This window comes from Chanos chanos, chromosome 2 (genome assembly GCF_902362185.1).
Source record: "Chanos chanos chromosome 2, fChaCha1.1, whole genome shotgun sequence".
NCBI classification, from domain to species: domain Eukaryota; kingdom Metazoa; phylum Chordata; class Actinopteri; order Gonorynchiformes; family Chanidae; genus Chanos; species Chanos chanos.
In genome coordinates this window covers 6305451-6326271 of record NC_044496.1, presented here as the reverse complement: position 1 = coordinate 6326271, position 20821 = coordinate 6305451, and the positions used below count along the sequence as shown (strand labels likewise).

General features: G+C 44.7%; 1 protein-coding gene across 1 annotated transcript in view; it reads left to right on the top strand.

Moving 5' to 3' along the window:
• The window catches only part of fto (FTO alpha-ketoglutarate dependent dioxygenase), a gene marked incomplete at its 5' end in the record, with an annotated part of 95408 nt that extends 80252 nt beyond the window's left edge, over window positions 1-15156 (top strand). Inside the window, one exon of the mRNA XM_030765010.1 lies at window positions 15012-15156. Coding sequence (XP_030620870.1) covers window positions 15012-15156 — 145 coding nt within the window. The remainder of the gene's footprint in view (window positions 1-15011) is intronic.
• Window positions 15157-20821: the final 5665 nt, after the last annotated feature.

Sequence of the window (20821 nt, the reverse complement as noted above, 5' to 3'; positions counted from 1 at the left end):
AAATTATTCTTCACCTCTTTGATTGTTATGTTTAATTACTTGTTTATGTGTTGGGTTTTAATGCGATCGCTCTCATTTTGTATAATGCACATATATGTATGTGTGTGTGTATATATATATATGTGTGTGTGTGTGTGTATGTGTGTATATCTATATCTATCTATCTATCTATCTATCTATCTATCTATCTATATATAGAGAAAGAGAGAGAGAGATAGATATATATATAGATAGATAGATAGATAGATAGATAGATAGATAGATAGGGTTTGGATTTGACTGGGGCGTGTGGCTCTCTCTCTGTCAGGCTTTACTAACACTCTGTTGTCTTCAGAGAGCCCAGTACCACTTTGACTGGTTCCGTTGGACTTGAGGAACAGTCCGGGCTCAGCAGAGCAGCGGTGGTCCAGTTCCTTTTGGTAGTCTGATTAAATGGAGCAGGTTTCAGAGCACAGTGTGTGTCTACGAATCAGCATCCCAAAGCTCCTTTCAGCTCCTCTCTGCCTCTCTTTCTAATAAAACCAGCAAAACAACGTGTAATTTGCATCCCCTCTCTCTCTCTCTCTCTCTCTCTCTCTCCTCCCCAGATGTTTCACTAGATTTTTTTTTTCCAGTTGTCATATTGACTAACAAATCTATTGTGGGTGTGTGATTAATATTAAGGATTTTTTTTTTTTTTCGTACTCACTGATCACCAGTGCAATTAAAATCTGTAAATAAGGCATACAGTCCATTCCACAATCGAAACAATGCAGGGGTCCCCGTGGAAAGCTTTGTTTGAAGGGAAGTGTGGAAGGAACTCTTTGGCTCTTTCTCTCTCAGCTCCGTCGTTAATTACACCACCCTCCTCATCTCCGTCTCTGTGGCCTACGAAACACAGCTCAACACAAAGTGACACATATTCTCAACACAAGAGATAGCTGTTTACTTTTGTGTTAGGCCCAGAATTACCACACACTACTTTGTATGACTCCAAAAGCTACATAATATAATTGTGCCAGTTACACATGTTTAGATGACTTTTCCTACTCTCTGTCAGCTTCAGAAAGACACCACTTGCTCTGAATTCTCGAACAAAACTGTGTTACGATAAAAAAGTGTCTCTCTCTTTCTCTCTCTCTCTTTCTCTCTCTCTGTCTTTCTCTACTGAAAGAGGGCTCTTTGCAACACATTCAGATTGCCATAGATGCAACTGAAGATCATACCAGAACAACGCTTCATGTTCAGCATTTGAAAATAAATAAATAAATGAAATCAGTAGATGTGGCTCAATATGAAATAGAGAGAGAGAAGGAGAGAAAGGAGGATGGGCAGACCAGAGAAGAGGAGAGGTAATATCAATTTTTTGAGAAGGATAAAGCTTAACTGTGACTCTGTAGAGCAAGTTACCGCTATAGGACTACACTATACTATACTGTGCTGTACTGTACGGAACTGTATTATACTATTTCATGGGTGCTCTCTTTCTCTGTCTCTCTCTCTGTCTCTCTCTCAGTCAGGCAGACATTCTCATAGATTCAGGGCTTGTTTATATGAAGAGTAACTAAAATGCCCTCCTTCACCAAATTAATCTTACAAATTCCTTTACACATAGTTTTTTTTTTTTCTGTTACCGCTGTGTTGTAATGAGAGCAATGCACCGCCGAGATCAGTGTTTCTCTGTTACAGACAAAAACAGCTCTTTGTAGCTGCTGTAAGAGGCATGGGGAAGTTGTCATGTACTGGGATTCAGGATGTGTGGATGACTGTTCATGAATTACTAAAGAGAGAGAGAGAGACAGTGTGTGTGTGTGTGTAGGCTGGCACTGCTGATCAGGGCACAGGGAGGGGATGGGGGGGGGGGGGGGGGGGGGGGGGGGGCGTAGAGTTGCTCTGATGGTGCCAGGACCCCCAGGCCGTGCTGGAGGCTATATGCCGAACCAAGATCCTGTTTACAGTTATGAGAGGAAGCTGGCAGCCATGCATTTCCATACGTTTGCCTGCAGTCTTCAGCGGAAACTCTCCTCTCTCTCTCTCTCTCTCTCTCTCTCTCTCTCTCGCTCTCTCTCTCTCTCTATCTGTTTTTTTGGCTTTCGTAGCTGCAATACAGCAACTCCATCTCAAATTCTCTCTACTGTCTCTCCCCCTCTCTCTCACTCTCTTTCCTTTCTTAAGTTGAGCTTCAGTTTTGCGTAGGTAGTCAGTGCTCCTGTGAGTCTAGAGGAGTACCTTAGCTCATATTTATGACATTCAGTTTAAAGAGAGAGAGACAGAGAGAGCTCTACTGTCGCATCCTAAGAGGTAGGAGATGTAGCGGGATGTTGTAGGGGAGTTGGCTTTGTGGTTGAGTGTGTGTGTGTGTGTGTGTGTGTGTGAGAGAGAGAGAGAGAGAGAGAGAGAGAAAGAGAGTGAGTTGTCCTGTTTGTGTTTGTGTAGTCCATGTGTTGGTACATCCTCTTTCTCCTTGTGACTCCCTGTGGTCAGAGGTTTGAGTGGAGGCTCCAGCGCTGGGTCCCAAAACATCCCCAGTCTCCTGTACTCTGATCTTAAAGCTGATTGAAGGAGGGTAGGAAACGGAGCAGGCCGGTGTGCTTTATAGAGCATCAAATCCTCTCGAGTTGAGATTTATTTGCCTGTCACTCAGGGCCGTCAGGTGAACATCAGACACAAAGAAAGAGATAGAGAGAGAAAGAGAGGGAACAGCAGTACTGTTCCAGAGAGACACAGACTAACATGGACAAGCCATTTGTACATCCTTCGTGTTCTGAACAGTGCTAGTGCAGATCTCTGAGGACATGTGTGTGTGTGTGTGTGTGTGTGTGTGTGTGTGTGTGTGTGTGAATGTTTCATACCTGTGTGTCCCGTGTCCATCACTCTGTCTTTGTGCTTGTCTGGCTGTAAAACAGGACATGATGAGAGAGCAGCATTAGGCTGTTGTTTTTGAGAAGACAAGTGGCTGGCCGTTGTGTGTGTGTGTGTGTGTGTGTGTGTGTGTGTGTGTGTGTGTGTGTGTGTGTGTGTGTTGGGGGGGGGGGGGGTGATGGAGTTGTTCTTGTGTGTGGTGGTGCAGAATGAATGAGGACAGGTGCATACCCCCCCCCCTCCTCCGCCTCTTCCCAAACACCCAAACCGCCACCACCTCCACTTCCCCAGGACAGAGCCGGGGGGCAGGGGACCCACTGGAGAGCACCTCAAGCCCCCGCCCATTCCTCTCCTCCCAGACAGACCTATTGATCCAACCTGCTAGCATACCACAGCAGGTCACTTAAAAGACCCCTTTCACCCTTCATCTGTAACGTGCGGTCTTCCGTGTGTGTGTGTGTGTGTGTGTGTGTGTCTGGAGAGATTTGGTTAAAAGGCTAGGAGCTGCTCTATTTTTGATGATGGAGTAGGTCGTCAGACAGTTCCAGCTGTCAGCTGAGAGTCTATCTCTTTCGACAGGGCTCAGACTGTTCTCTGCGTTCCTCTGTTTCCTAGGGCACATGAGCTGTCCTAAACTCATTGCGTAATGAAGGCTTCCCACTTTACTGCAAACTTGATCACCTATATTCTCTCCTTGAGAGTAACTGTTGCCCACATATTTGGTATATTGGACAGCTTATGTACGATGATGATGATCACTTTGGAACTAATGCTTTGCCTCATTAATCCTAAACTTTTGATTGCTGATGCTTACAAACCAGTTAGCTCTGCTGGCAGAAGTCAGCCATGGTAAGGGCACCGGTACCGTTAATACAATATTAGTGTAATCGATAAATACAAACGTCTACTTTTCCTCTTCACACACTTCCTCATGCAATGAAACGTGCCTTACATGTGCGCCCCCCCCCCCCGCCCCACCAACAGGTAGCGCTATTGTGACCGACTGTATTTTTCAGTACTTACTTTTTACCTCTTAGCACATCAATCACCTGTCACACCCCCGTCACTCAGTGAGAAAAAGAAGTGGCCCTTTTATATACCGCCCATACTGTTGCTGGGAGGTGAGGCGTGTGAAACAGGAGGACATATAAATCAACCCACGACCGACCGGGCTCATGTCCTGTTCAGCAGGACGCGAAGGCTGATACGGAAAACGCTAGCGCTATTCGGGAACAAAAGCGTCGGCGAGGCTGTGTTGATACATGCGATTATCAGCCTTAGCGTTGTCTGCGGTATGGCAGTTGTGTACTCATCTCTCTCCTCTGATCCTGGCGGATTAATGACCTCATTTTTAGTGCATGATGTCAGGTTAGCGTTAATGTGTTTTTCAGGTGTTATTCAGTTCGTGCGGGGTTTTTTTTTTTTTTGTTGGGTTTTTTTTTTTTTTTCTTTTGCCTCCGGCTAAATAAGCTGCTCTGCTTGTTTCGAAACACTTCACGACAAGGGAATTTGGCACCAGAATCGTCATGTGGCACAATACGGAGGCATGAGTGGTGTTGTAACCTGCAGCGTTTTTAATTAAAGTTACCACCACTATCAAAATGTCACCTGGTATTTTTTTTTTCTTTTCTTTTTTCGTTCTCTGAACGTTGCAGCTTTGAACAGGTGTCATGGTGCGTAGGAACAAAATATTCTTAAGTGGGGCGGGGTTGGGGTTGGGGGGGGGGGGGGGGGACGAATCTTCACACGCATTCAGGGGGACTACAAAAGCAAACCAGCCCCTGGGTAAAATGAATCGGAACTTGTTTATACCGTGCCGACAAAAAAAGTATTGTGTTCATCGTGTTTGTCTTTCCATGTGGTTGCATATGAGATGGCTGTTTGTGGCGGCTGGCCAGGGCTATGTTAGACTACTCCCTCTCATAGAACAAACTGGAATGGCCCATTGCTTTCCCCAGAACAGAAACTTCTTAGTACAACCTCTGCCAGATTGCCCATTGTAACGGTAGCGGAGACAAACCTGTGACTCAAGCGGGGGCCGGGGGGGGGGGGGCACCCGTGCTAACGGCGGAGGAAGGTACATATTTTAGCCTGTGTTCAGGTCTGCGTTAGTGAGGTCCGGGGGCCTGTTTGTGTGAAGCTGTGGTAGCAGAGCCCCTGCGCATGCACTCCGCTCTGATTTACCAGAGGCTAATGCTCCCTCCTCATCAAATATTAATGCGGGCAAGCGGTCCAATGATTTCCTGTCTCTTCCAGTATTCACAGTTGGCTGTGCTCTTTGGCTCTGTGTGGACGGCTGTGGACAGTAGCAGTCAGAGGGAATTAGAGCTGAAGGAACCCGTAACTGTAGGGCCTGTGGGCCAGAAAGAGAGGGGGGGGGGGGGGGGGGGGGGGGGGGACTGGTGACTGGTGACATGTTGATGTTGTAGTCTAGTATGTTACAGTCCCTTATGGGGGAGATAGACTCTCTTCTCTTCTCTTCTCTTCTCTTCTCCTCTCCTCTCTTCTCTTCTCTTCTCTTCTCTTCTCTTCTTTTCTCTTCTCTTCTCTTCTCTTCTCTTCTCTTCTCTTCTCTTCTCTTCTCTAGCTGTAGCCAAGCTTAGGCCAAACATTCCACCAGCTGTTGTGTGTGTGTGTGCATGCTTGTCAGACGCTTTCCAGGCCTGCTGTGTGTGCTGGACAGATTCTGATTGTCCTGCTGCTACAGTGGCTGATCCAATCAAGGCGTTGACACAGAGAGAGAGAGAGACAGAGAGAGAGAGAGAGAGAGAATGTGTGTAAAAGGCTAAAGGAGATGGGAGTGAAGACAATAATAGAGATGTGTCACACTATTGTGTTTGTGTTAGTAATTCGTAGTGCTAGACTAGGAGCTAAACAATGGCTTCCACTGTAATCTCTCACTGGGACCCTGGACAGCTGAAGGTCTTTCTCTGTGTACTCTGGATCTCTAACCCTCCTCTTCTCAGACATAATAACCGTCAAACCAGGACAGCCCACCTCACCAGCCTAGGACCAGAGGAAGTGAGTAAAGACACTCCAAAGACTCTCAAAAGAGAGTTCAAACCACGAGGGAGCCTAGGTCAAAGGTCATCGCAGTCGAACTGAATATTCCATTTCTATGTCTCCATAGTCACCTGTATGACATTTCTGTCCTTTTATTTAAATGGATTTTGTGAACTAAAGCCTCCTTCAGTAAACCATCTGTAGACCTCTGACTAGATCAAAGCAAAAAAAAAAAAAAAAGATTATTTAGAATTAGGGACTACGCAGAACACTTGTTTTGTGAACTTTTGTGATTAAATGTATAATGAATGGTTTGACCTATTTCAGGCTTAAGGCGTTTTACATAAACTCAGATCTTTGCAAAACTTTGAAACTGGATAAGCAGGATGATGCCTTTTATTACACTGCCAGTCCGAATGGATCTTAGTCTGTGATTATATCATTCTTCCTCAGGGTGTGTGTCACACACTTAACTGACAAGTGACAGATGTTTTGTCACACACCTTCTAATGAACTGATGAATCACTGTTTTCACTGCTCTGTCAGGGTAGTGTAAGTCTAATTGCCCTGTTGCACTAAGCCTGCAGAACATTCTGGGGAAAAAAAAAAACATCAAGTTGTCTATCTACAGTCAGTGACGCTGACCTAAGGTATTTGATTTCATCAGTTAAAGAAGCGTCGGCTCAGTTTTACGTCTTCTAAATCATTATGCGCTTATCGTAAAGACAGCTGTGAACAGATGTGGAGACCTGATCCTTTCTGCTGACCTTGCTAGATTTCCCTCATTCTGAGATTAACGTCATTGTAACCGGGAAACCGGTATCGTATGAGGCTAGAATCTGCTTTGTTGGGATGTAGTGCCGTTCTCTGTTTTGTGCACTGTCATTTCGGCCTTGCGCACAGGAGCGGCATAGAGATATCAAAGCCAGGGGGAGTGGCCCAAACCTGCAGCCGGGCGGAGTTTGTTAAGTAACAGCAAAAGTACTAAGCAAAGTTGGAAAAATGAATAAACTCTTTAATAAAATTATCAGTCATAGAACAAACTGAAAAATCAAGAGTTCTATGTAAAAAAAAAAAATACACGAATAGATATAGTAATTACAATTGTTTTCAAAAGTAAAAAAAAAAATTCAAAGTGTAACCTCTTTAAAAAATAGTTGTTTGACTTTTAGTCCTACCTTACTGGCATAAAAAAAAAATTTAACATATCATCTAGCGCTCAAAGAGCCTTTCATTAAAGCGTACATGATAGCAGAAGGAAATCTATTGTCTGGGTTTTTTTTTAAACTGATAGATTAGTATTTGTTCTACTGTGCTTTAGAATGTTCTGGAAGGTTTGTCCTCAGAAGACCTCTATTGAAAAAGTCTGTTTAAATACAAAGTGTACTCCAAACATGCATAGTCAGTTTATGTATGATTTTTTTTTTGTTTTGTTTTGTTTGTGAATCATATAGGCCGTGTAGACAAAGGACCAGGTGGATTAAAAGACAAATTGTTATTTTTCTAATATTAGTGGGTGTGATACGGTCATAGTGTTTAGAACAAAGAGAACCGGTTTAATGCTGTCAAACATGTGTTTGCTCTGCCATTTCACTAATCCTGTATGGTATTTATTCCTGTTTGCACACACCAACCGCTTTGTCTTTCATTGAACATGCATACACGCACACACACACACACACACACACACACACACACACACACGCACACACTTTCTCCTCCCTCCTCCTGTGTCATAGTCCTCTCTATTCACTTTTGCTACTTGTTCAGTGTTGTGCCTTAGGGGCAGGCCTGCCTGCTCATTTAAACAAATTGCTCTCTGTTCACAGTGTTTTAAATGGCATGGCCTTTAATTACAGTATTTACTTAATAGGCTGAAACAAAAGCCATGTTCACACAGCAGGAGTACCAGGTGATACAGGAGTTCAAACACCTGGTTTAGAGCAGGCTGCACTGCTACTGCTGCACAGTGCCCTGTGTGTATGCACGCACGCACACACGCACACACACACACAAACACATGCACACACACACACATGCACACACTCATTGTCTCTCTCATTACTTATCTCTAGTTTTTGTCACACATGCACAAGCACTCCATGCTATCTCTCTTTCTCTCTCTCTCTCTCTCTCTCTCTCTCTCTCTCTCTCTCTCTTTCTCCCTCTCTCTCTCTCTCCCCCTCTCCCTACATTTCTCTGCATTGCATGATGTTTTTCTCTTAACTGATGTTGTCTATGAGAACAGACATTAGCACCCATGGCATGTCTCGCAGAGATATTTCTGTTTTTTTACATTGTCAGTCTCATCTTTACGCTGTGTGTGTGTCTTTAAAGAATGCAAGACATTTGTTGTTCCCACGAACTATCCTTCCTTCTTGAATTACCTCACAAAAGGTTTCAGGTAATGTACTGCTCTCTGTTTGTAGTGTATGCTTTCTCACAAGGCATTTCAATTGCCAAAATACACCTAAATTCATAACACAGCAGAGGTTCTATAAATAAATATGATCAAACTGGGAGGGTTATTTCATCCTGGTTTTGGTGTACTGTTTCATTAAGAACACATATTCATTTTTGTCTTCTGACAGATTAACTGTAAACATGTATTCTTTAGTTTTATTTGGTTTATTTATGTTTCTCTGAGGTTTGTGGTAACTGACTGTGGTCTTTCTGGTCTTTCAGTTCTATAGAAAGTTCCGGTGACATGGTTGTACACACAAACAGACTGATATGTATCTTTATGTTTTGAATCTTTTCTTGTTACACTGTATCAGTTTAAAAATCTAACATGTTGTTGTCATCAGTGCGTTCAGTCATTCCATGTTTTAGATCTAAGAGTGATTGACATGAATGCCAAGGGGAAAAAAAACTATCAATGCCTCTTTTTCAGACACACACTGGCAACACATATTGGCAACACTAAAGGGGAATTCTGTGCTTTTGGAAATGCTCTGCTTCCTTCTAGACAATCTCTGCCTACTGTAGGGTTCTGTCTAATTTTTATCATTATCAAACACTGGCAGTAACAGGGTCAAAATGTGTGGATAAAGTGTGTATGTGTATGGATGTGTGTGTATGTGTGTGTGTGTATGCGTGTGAGTGACATGTGTCTGTGTTTACAAGACTCTGATCACTTCAAAGACTGTGCCGTTCAGTGTCACTGACCTCCCCTTTCACAGTAATTACAGCAAAAGTGTTTGTTTTCATTGCTCATTTAAAGAACTGAGTTCTCTCCTTTTTTTTTTTTTCTTCCTCTTCCACCTGTCCATCTCACCTTTTCTGTATGGGGCAGGTTAACACACACACACACACACACACCATACTTGAAACACAATCTGTGCTGTACTTTTCAGTGTTCTCTCGTCCCTTGGTATGCGACCATAAAAAAAAAAAAAAAAAACACACACACACACAGCCCTGGCCTCCCCTGCAGTCAGAGCAATGGGCCTGTATCCAGGCAGTGAGAAGTCGGATACGTATAATTATCTGACCCCGTTTGACCTCTATATTGTCACCTGAAGACAGGTGGGAATTGTGTGAGTCTCGCTCGACCTTATCATGTGACCGGGGTCAGGTGTCGGCTGGGATGGGGGGGGGGGTGGGGGTAGGGGGGGATGACAACGTAGCTGGCGGGTTAAGGACATTCATCACCTCACTAACTGTGCGTACGTGTGCTACTCCCAAGATGCCTCGAAGGCCTAAGCAGTGGGGCTTTTTTTTTTTTTTTTTTATTTAAGGAAGAGAGTAAAAAAAGGGCGGAGTGATAGTTTCACAGGAACGTTTGCAGAACAACAAGTTTTCACAGCAACGGTTTGTCACTCCTTCACTGGGTTCTTTCCCTAACTCTGTGATTTAAAAAAAAAAAAAAAAACAGTCTTACTTCTCCCAGTTCTGCCGTAAACCCTCTTCCTCATCACTTTGAGATTTATCGTCGTTCATAACCAAAAGGTTGTGAAAAATGTGCAAACGCTCGAAAGGCTCGTAAACCCTTCTCGCCTTGTTCCTCCAGCTCTCTTCTTGCTCCGCGTTCTCTCCACAGCTACAGAGACAAACAGTGCCTTCGTGATTTACTCAAACGTTTCTTAAAGTCCATGAATTGGCCCCGCCGCCCTCCATCCCCCATGTCACATTCATTTACTCCATGACTTCAACCGTTGGTCATCTTTTGGATGACAAGGCACAAGACCCAGGACGCTCTCCTCCGTGCTCTTACACCTACGCGCTGAGCGGAGGGTTTGGTCAGAAGAGCATTTATTCTTTTCCCGCCCATGGAGGAAGCCCTGAGACGGGCCCGAGTGGACTTCCGCCCAGGTGGCCTTTCTCCCCCGCCCCGGAGGGTAGTGATCCGTCTTAGGGCAGCGACGGAGAGAGCCAAACGACCGCAGGGCGATCGTAAGAAAAGACTATCTGTTTGTCTTGTTTCTGTCTTATTTATTAGAGAGCTGCCTCCGTTTGTGTTCGAGGCGGAGCGAGCTCGTAAATTAGACGGCTTCTGACGTTAGGCCGCATTCCTCTGCATGACCCGAGGGAGGAACAGCGCAAACCTGGGGTGTTGTGTTATTTGTTACGCTGTAAAGCGTCTAATGGACGTCCACCTGGTTTTAGGGTTTCGTTTGGGGGTGGGGCATTTCAGTTTCGCCCCCCCTGGCGCGTTCAGACAGCAATTGCCTTTTATGGCCCCCCCCCCCCCCACCGATTATGAAGGCTGTTTAGCGGGTACCTTGCCGCTTGTGTGTTTTTTGTGCAGCATCTGGTTTTGTAGAGGATCCAGACCACCTCCCACCTGCACACGCCTGCCCCCCCCCCTCAAAAAAAAAGAACAAAAAAACCCACATCAAATACCAGTAGAAGCAGAGGCGACGTGGACGCCCTAGCACGGCCCGCTCTGGCTTTGTTCACCGCGAGCGCTGTGTTGATGACTTCTGAGCGCGTGGTAACTCTGAATATATGACAGACTGAACACTGCTGCTCTCTCTCTCTCTCTCTCTCTCTCTCTCTCACACACACACACAGACCAGACCGTTTCATGTGGGTTTTAAAGAGCTCTTGTTCACAGATGGTGTAGGACGTTTAAGAGACTCGGGGTGGTCTAGACAGGGCACCCTACCTAAAGGTAGTGGTCTCATTGTTTCCAAAAGTCACTCCACCGACGCACACGTGAGCCAGAGAAAAGTTAGCGTGTCTTTTTTTTTTCCCAATCCCATTAATTAGAGGAAATAGTGTATCAGATGTTCGTTTTTATTAGTGTGGCTTTTGAAAAAGGAATCAAAATGAAAGGAACATATGTCATGCATTTCGTACAAACCACCCCCCCCCCCGCTCCTCCTCCTCCTCCTCACCCTCCCCACCCTGGCTGTACAACAGTCAACCCTAGTCAGCAAAGTCAGAAGACAGTAGAGGGCAAATCATGATTAAAAAAAAAAAGTTGGAAACGTTCGGCCTGGACAGAGACACTACGCTCCCAGTCTGCCAAACTCAGATTCCAGACTCAATGTCACACGAAGACACGGGCTTGTGATCGCACAGGCACAAAAAGATGATTTATTTAGAGAGATACCTGTTTTTTTTTTGTACAACGCGTGCTGTTGAATTCTCTTAGCATAACCACCTGCAAAGCTAAACAGAGCACCGAGAAAACAAAAAAAAAAAACCCTCGATCCGTTGCCGATCAAAACAGCCGCTGGTCCGCTAACAGGGGCATTTCGGTCAGGAAGAACAAGCGATAAGCTTACCTTTAATATCATAATGAAACACACAAGCCCATTTGTTCCCATTACAAACGACCTGCTATAATAGTAATGCGATCAGTGTTGTCTGTTATCTGTGTATAAAGCCTTTTCCCCCCTTTTTTACCTTGTCCCAATCATGCATTTATCGGCGTAATTGCCCGGCGAGGAAGCGCTGATACCGTCGATTAAATGCATTTCCATCCCGTTAAGAGTGCGCTGGCTTTTAATGTGCAGCCTAGAGACGGGGTTCCAGAACGCTCTTACGTACTTCGGAGTTTGGCCGAGCCATCAGCGAGCCATCGCGGTGCGCTTTTCCTCAGAGGGGAGATAGGGAAGAGACAGAAAAGAGAAAATGTGAAAGGGGTTAATTGCTTTATTTACTCGCAGGTTTACTCTCTCTTCCTTCCTCACCGTATCATTTATTTGGTAAGAAGAAGTGTGTGTGTGTGTGTGTGTGTGTGTGTGGGTGTAGAAGAGGGGATCGATGGAGAGAGCATTACAGTAAAACGTATTGATTAGGAGGGGCGGGCGCGTTCGCTTTGGCTCGTGGAGATGGTGGAATGATGCAATGCTTAAAGGAATTCATCCTTTGACTTCTACATTAACCTTTTATTGACTGCTTTCCCTACCCAGAATTAACACTTACTTTAGCTAAAGTGGTTAGTTTGAGCACAAGGGCCCTGGCTTTGCCGGGCACGGACACACAGTTCAAGTGCAATGTGTGTGTGTGTGTGTGTGTGTTTCTTTCTCTTTCTGTGTCTGTGTATAAGGAGTCATCCCCAGTGGACCAAAGGCAAAAAAGAAGCCCAGATCTCCTTTGCATTAGCATACCATTTGAGCAGGCCAGCAAAGTTATAAGGTTTCAGGCTAAATTGAAATGAGTGATTGTGTTGCCAATCTCTCCTGACCGAGAGCCAGATGGGAGAGTTAAGCCATATCTGTGTGAGGTTAGCTCATACGATCAGACAGGACACACAAATACACATACACACACTCACACCTACACACACACACACGCACACACACGGTCCCTCTGCTCTGTCTGTTCCCTGTATGTGACCTCAGTGACAGCGTTGGCCGTGTGTGTGTGTATGTGATGTGAAGGACTTGCTGTGAAGGTGTGTGTGATACATTTGCATTTGTATTGCCACAGAAGTCTTGGTGGACTTCACGTTGATGCAGAGGGATTGAATCTCATTGCAAATAAGTGTGAGCGGCTCAAATGTGCTTTCAAGGTGACTGTGAGGTGTAAAAGTCATTCCTGTCATATTTCGCCCTCCGCTCAATCAAGCAGGACTATACAATAACAGTTTACCAACAACTGGCACGACTCCAGACTATATGCATATTCTACAACACTGGCATATGACGCTATTCTATTCCTCCATATTTCTGTGTGTTACTGATTCTTTCAAACTCGCACGGAGCAACATGAGTCTGGTTTTGCTGGTTTTGTATTAGACGCTTTGTTGGTTTTGCTGGTTTTGTATGACACGAAAAATTACATTACGTATAAACCTACAAAATCCATTCCTGTCATATGTATAGCTCTGCAATGACCTATGTTTGTCCTTATTTAAACGTAACTAAGTTAATTTCAAGGTGTGTGTGCGTGCGTGCTTGCGTGCGCGCACAGTTGCATGTGTGTGTGTGTGTGTGTGTTTGTGTGTGTGTGTGTCTGTGTGTGTGTGTGTGTGTGCGTCTCTGCTTCTGCTACATATTCACACAGCAGCCATGAGCCTTGTCTGTGAAGCAGCTTCCTTTAATTTGGCTCTTAAATAAATAATGAGAACATTTACAGACACGGTGCTCACTGCTGTGCCCTCAGGTCGGCTAATCGTATTATTTATGAAGTTATGTGCTACATTATGGTACTTAGTGGATGTTAACAGATGCTATTATCAGCTCCTGGGCTGCTGCATGGAAGATATATGGAAGGACTATATGTTAATATCATCTTCAGCCCTGCTATGTTGTGCCTGTACAGGCAGGGATGAAGCACTTAGCAAGAGTGGCTCATCATGATTAAGAGGCTCAGAAGAGATATATAACCACAGCGAAGAGGTGTCCTCGGGCCTCTTACGGACACCCAAATCATCCATAACACCTTTCGCCGGGGTCTCGGAGGAGATGTGGACAGGGGCTGAGGTGTGTGTGTTGTCACGTGCGTGTGTGTGTGTGTGTGTGTGTGTGACTCTCAGGAGAACGTAGCGTCTTCTTTAATAATGCGTGTCGTGGTGTAGACAGGCCGCAAAACGCCTTTTCACTTCCAGGTCAAAGATCACGCTCATCTTCAATCACGGGGTGAAGATTTATGGCAACGGTCATAATTATGCACACCCCACAAAACACGCACGCTGATGTGTTTTCAGACACGGACACACATCTCTCAAACACATGCTCTGACAGACAAAAACACACACCCTCAAAGACACCGTCTAACACGTTTTCAAGAATATACACTCCCTCAGACACACACCTTGAAACACACTTGAGAAAACACACTCTAACATATGCTTTCAAAATACAAATTCTAACTTATGCTTTCAAAAAATGCACACTCTTTCAAGTACATACTTTAACACACACTTTAAAGCACAAGCACACCTAAACACACATGTACACACACACACACACACACGTACACACACACACACACACACACAGTCACACACACACAGTCACACACACACACACACACACACACACACACACACACACTTTTCCATGGAAATGAGAAGCAGATCAATGGGAGAGTGTCTGTAATGGAATGTAAAGACACAGCAGTACTGTTAGACATAAATCATACTGCTGCATATTTATGCTGAATTTCTGAAGAATAATGTAATATGCTCAAAGGGCTGGGCTCTGTGTGTGTGTTTGCGCACGCGCGCGTGCGCGTGTGTGTGTGTGTACGTGTGTGTGTGTGTACGTGTGTGTGTGTCACCAGACAGCTGGCATTCTGTACATGACTGCTCTGTTAATCACTGCACATCTCAGGTGATTCATATGATTTACACATTTTATCTGCAGTATAGCATTGCACAAAGCATTCCTCACACGCACGCGCACACGCACACGCACACGCACACGCACACACACAGCGTCTTACTAACTGGATCATTAGAGGTTGTTATTGGGGCTGTAAACAGCATAGGAAAACCTGTGCACAGCCCTCTGGTAAAACACACAGACACCAAGTAAAGGAGAAAAACAAACACACACACACACACACACACTCACATACACACACTCCTGTCTGAGGACTGCGAAAAAAAATCCATACTTTCCTATGTATATACGAAGATGAATTTGAGTTGAATTTGACCACCGTGGTATGTCCTGTAGTGAAGCGGAAGCCGGTGTCACATTGCGGTGGTTTGTATTGGTTTCTGGGGGTGACTGTTGGTCAGTAACCCGTCTGTCCTGTTCCAGATGCCAGTCCAGTTTGGCCCAGTCCCTGCCACCGGAGGAAGCCCCTGTCGACCGACCGCACTGGAACAATGAAGATCCTAGCATGCCCCTGCCCTTTGACCTTGCTGACATCATCAGCAGGGTTGAGTCTCTGCTCTGGAGGTAAGCATTTTCAAAGATCCCTCAGGAATCAAAAGTAGCTTCCAACATTTCATCATCATCATCATCATCATCATCATCATCATCACTTTGTCTCTTCCCTCATGTACATCCAACTATTCAGTAATCGTGCGTACTTCACTACGTTATCAATCCAAACTGTAGAATTTTACCTCTCTGTTTTACACTCTTGGATTAAGAGCCATATGGACTGCCATTAAGTTATGAGCCCAAGGTTAAAAAACAGTGTTGTAAATCTAAACATTTTGTTTACTGTGTGCTTGAAACTCTGAGGTCTAATATCTTCCTTCATAACAATATTCAGTTAAGGGACTGTTCATTTCAGTATTCCCCTGCCTCTGGTACGAGGTCAGGGAAAATTCTGTTGGACATAGTTGTTTCTGATTGGACACACCTGGGGACGGAGCATGTGACTGTTCAAAAGGAGAGAAATACAGTGACTCAGAAAAGGTTGTACCGAGTGACTAATCTTTGCTTTGTTTCTTAACAGGATGTAAGTTACAGAAGCTGAGGGAGAGGAGGAACGAGGGAAGAGGGGAGGGAGAAAAAGAAGGATAAACAGAGCACTGAAGATCTTTTGCACCGCTCTCCCTCTCTCTCCCTTACTCCCCTTCCTTCGTACTGAGCGGGCACCTCCCTCGCCGACCACACTCGGAGCGTTCAAACACCCCCCCTCCCCCTACCACCACCCCCGTGCTCCGAAATAGAAGGAACAGACACCCAGTGACATCTGGGCAAAGATTTTTTTGTGCATTTTTCTCACTTATCGTGTTATCCATAAGAAAGCCTTTAGTATTCTTACTGTCAGACACATTTACATCTATCCTGCATTAGCCTATTAACAGCTCATCTATATATCTCCGTATTTATGTCTGGATTTATTTGGATGTTTCATGTATGTTTTTTTTTGTTTTTGTTTTTTGGAGAAGCTTTTGTCTAACACGCATTCATATAGATACGTAGACACACGCTATACCTGCTTTAAATGACATCTATACTCTGTCTGTCTTTTTAGATGTGGATTTGGTTGTTCTGTAAGCACATTTTGGATGGAATCCTACCAAACAGGATATGAGGTCATAGGGCAAGATTTATGATGTCATATACAGTGGTCGTGTGCGCAATATTCATTAGTCTTTGTGTATCTTTGTTTGTTTGGTATTGTAATATGTGTGTGTTCTTGTGTGAGAATGTTTGCCTGAATGTTTGCCTTTCTAGGAGTGAATGCATAGGTGCTGTGTGTGTGTAAGTGTGTCTTTGGATGTGGGGGGTTATGATGGATGTGTGTGTGTGTGTGTGTGTGTGTGTGTTTACCTTCCTATTTCTTTGCCTAAATGCATGTGTACGTTTGTAGAAATGACTGTGAGGTCACGTAAGTGTGTGTGTGTGTGTGTGTTGTGTCATTTGCGTAAATGTTTCAGTATGTTTGTGTGCTTGTGTGCATGTGTGCGTGTGCGCATGCATGTGTGTATGCATGCGTGTATGTGTGTGGATGCAGGTGTGCTTGTGGACGTGTGTGTACGTGAGCGTGTGTGTGTGTGTGTGTGAGTGTGTGTTTGCGCGTGCATGTGTGCGTGTGTCTCCTTGAAGCTTTCCCTGGCTGTGTAGTGATGAATGGCAGCTCTGGTTAGAATTTTCTGGGCTCAAAACCTTCACTCTTGTCATAAACACAGCTGTCCCATAGCTTTTACTGACTGTCACAGTCCTATCTTTAGTCACTAACACACTGCCAGCCGGGAGAGACACACAGAGAGAGAGAGAGAGAGAGAGAGAGAGTCAGACAACTTTTAAAACAGTGAAGGATGGAAAGGGATGATTGTTAAAGCCAAGCAGCCTTTCTTTTTTTATATATATCTATGTCATCAGTGTTGAAGTAGAGGAAATATATGATAAAGGAAAAAAAATTGCAGATGTGGTTTTTTTTTTATTATTATTTCTCAAGTTTTAGAAACGATGTTGATTGTTGCCAAATATTGTGTTCTTGCTGAGTATGCTGTATGTTTTTTTTTTTATGTTTTATTCTTTTTTCCAGAATTTTCTCTGTGTAGCTGTAACGTTTCTGTTTCAGTTTTTAGGGCTTTTGACTCTGCACTTGGTCTGAAAGCATTTTGTGTGCAAAGCACTTGATATAGCAAATAAAGTAAGACTCTGTTTTATCCCTGAATGTACTGAAGTTTTTTTTTGTTTTTTTTTTTTAATGTTGAATTCTCCTTTACCACAAAAAGAACACAAATGTATACGTATCTGTGTGTGTGTGTGTGTGTGTGTGTGCGCGTGCGTGCGTGCATCCGTGTTTGAGAGTATGTGTAATAAGAAGTCTTTAAAAGCCTATATTCTTATGTTGTTCTTTATTATTAAGTACTTCCACTTTCGCAATAGCACACCGGCAACAGATATTTAGTGCAAATTTTAAATGTCATTATCATTCTAGAAAATTCTCCTTCTGGCCACAAGTTCGCCACTCACATTAAGTCGTTTTGGAAAAAAAAAAAAAAACTTAAATGATCTGTGAGTCATTCAGAAGAAAAGAAAAAACGCAAACTTCTCTGTCCCTGATTTCTTCAAACGGTACCTAACCATGCAGAGCAGTTTGTCATGATGAAATGTGTCCATTGTCCAGTTGTGTCTCTTCTGTATGGAGACCCTTTCAGGAGAGGGCTGGTTCTACCAGGGGGCTTCCTGTGGACACACAGGCCCTTGTTGATGGATGTTCTGGCTGGAGAACCCCAGGGCACTGGGGGGGGGGGGGGGGGGGGGAATGGAGACAGTCCCAGGTAGCCTAGAGGGCTGGGATAAGCATTGTTGAGAGAGAGAAAGGTCGGCATGCGGTAACCGCCCTCAATTACACCCACAATAGGTAAAAGGAAAAACAAAGTAACCAGGTGCTGCCGCTGGAAAGTATCACTTTGGGGTCATATCTCTGTCACGGTGTGTGTACGTGTGTGTGTGTGTGTGTGTGTGTGTGTGTGTGTGTGTGTACGTGTGTGTGTACGTGCTTCCCTTGAGGCAAAGACAGTTCTCTGTGATCTGATTGACAAGTGAGATATAGATAGCATCATATCTCTGAGGTCACATCCAACAGTACTCACACACACACACACACACACACACTTACACACACTCATGCATACAGACATACAGATACACACATTCAAACACACAAGCATGGTTTTGTTCCTTTTTCTCTGCTCCATTGACATGATAAAGTGTTAAGCTGAGGTATTGCCTGTGTTGCTTCAGGCCTCTCTAAAGAGCCAACTCTTCTGGCTCTTCTTTCTCTTTCTCTTGATCTGTTTCTGTCCGTCTGTCTGTCTGTCGCTCTGACTAGGTTTCTGTCTGTCTATCCATCCAGCATTTGGAGAAATTCCTGGAACGACCAGAGGAACAGCAGAGAGGCTCTGAGGCCAGAGTTAGTGCAGCCTCCCTTTGCATTAGAGCTGTCTAAACCCTTCCCTCAGAAAAACATCAGCTGTGTGTGTGTGTGTGTGTGTGTGTGTGTGTGTTCTCTCCTTTCCTGAATCCACGTCTCTTTACAGACTGATGAGTGGGTTATGCTGTGTGACAGCAGGTCCCCTGAGCATGGTGTGTGTGTGTTTGTGTGTGTTTGTGTGTGTTTGTGTGTGTGTAAGAGAGGGAGAGAGAAAGAGAGTGTGTGTGGACACATGATGAACACATATAATGCAGGTGCTGCTCTCTCTCTTAAATGGTAATGAGTGGACCTGTCAGACCCATGATCCTTCCTGTTACCGGGCCGACACACCGCTGCCATGACAACGCTACCCCACTGCCCGACAGCCGTGTGGTTTAAACGGTCTGCTGTGGTCTATCATAGCTGCCTGAAACAAGACAGAAAATGAAACCACACAAAGACAAAACCTGCTGCTCTCAGGATTCCGATTCAAGAAAGATATTATGCTTCCAACGGTTATAATTATCAGATATCCGACATCAAATTTGCCATTTATTTTAAACCACAGTACAAAACTTTTGTAGTGTGAGTCAGAGTATTGCCAGTTATCTATAGGGAAACTGTCTTTTACTGTATTGTTGACTGTGTACTTATTGACTTAGAAGGATTCTGGTTTTCCTGGCTCATAATTCCTGAGTGTTCTCACATACTTTCTTTTATAGTTCTCATTGCACAATGAAGGATACAATGTGTTCATAGTCCACATCTCAGGAGCGTGGTTATGTTTAATGAATCTCTCAGTAGGGTGATGTAGTCATTGGACGGTGCTTATCTGTATCTACAGAGAGAGAGAGAGAGAGAGAGTGTGTTTTCTGACTGATGATTTAGTGGTGATGTGGGTTTCTGGAATGTTTTTGTGACAGTTATATAAAGACGCACCATTGGGTCCTGGCTGTGGATGTGTTGTGGAAATTGGCAACTTGCAGCAGTATTTGTATGTGTGTGAGAGAGAGTGAAAGAGAAAGAGAGAGTGAGTGAGATTGGCCATGGTCATCTGCCTGTGTGTCCTCTCTCTCTCTCTCTCTCTCTCTCCCTCTCTCTGTCTTTCTCTGTCTCTGTCTCTCTCTCTCTCTCTCTCTCTCTCTCTCTCTCTCTCTCTCTCTCTCTCAGGCTTGGGCCTTCTGAGGGGACTCTGAGGTATTCTGCCCCAGTTACAGCTCCTCTCCTCAGTTGTGTGGGCCAGGAGCCTCCCCTCTGTCCTATAAAGGACCTCAAACAAATCACCAGGAGCACCAGCAGCATGGCAGGGGCCCGGGCCACAGACGGCCGCGTCCCCGTTCCCTCTGCTCTCTTACACATTCCACTTCACTGATGTTTGTCTGAGAGGAAAGAGACATAAATGCAGCGTGGTCTGTTGGAGCGCGTTTGGTCACTCCGGAGCGCGTTTCAACCCTCGGCGCATGTGACCTTGTTTTTTTGGAGAGTGACCGACTGCTCTCTCCTCTACTGCCAAGCAACGTAACCAGCCAGCTACAATTGAGTCATCTGCATCTTCTCTAGTATAGATGAAAAACCTTTTTAATATCACTGGATCGCACCTCGTGTCCAGAGAGAGAGAGAGAGAGAGTGAGAGAGAGAGAGACCTTTCTGAGGACAGACATGACATCACACCCTAAAACTTTATTTAATCAATTAATCACACAAGCAACATCCTGTTTATTCTCCTCTCTCCTGTTCTCCATCCCTTTCCTCTCCTCTCCTCTCCTCTCCTCTCCTCTCCTCTCCTGTCCTCTCCTCTTCTCTCTTCTCTCTTCTCCTCTCCTCTCCTCTCCTCTTCTCTTCTCTTCTCTTCTCTTCTCTTCTCCTCTCCTCTCCTCTCCTCTCCTCTCCTCTCCTCTCCTCTCTTCTCTTCTCTTCTCCTCTCCTCTCCTCCTCTCCTCTCCTCTCCTCTCCTCTCCTCTCCTCTCTCCTCTTCTCTCCTCTCCTCTTTTTGTAATATATTCTCTAGACACAGTGAGGATAAATGCAGGCTATTAGGGGGGTATTAGGATGTTTTGATTGGCGTCATGGGGGGAAAAAAGGGAAGAGAGAAAAAAGAACAGGAAGGAGAGAGAGGGAAGGAGAGAGTCAGGATGGGTGTGATGTATTCATCAAAAGAGGCATTCACCTTATCTGCTCCAACCTTGAAGGGTATCTGTGTCTGCCACACTCCCTCCCTCCCTCACACACACACACACACACT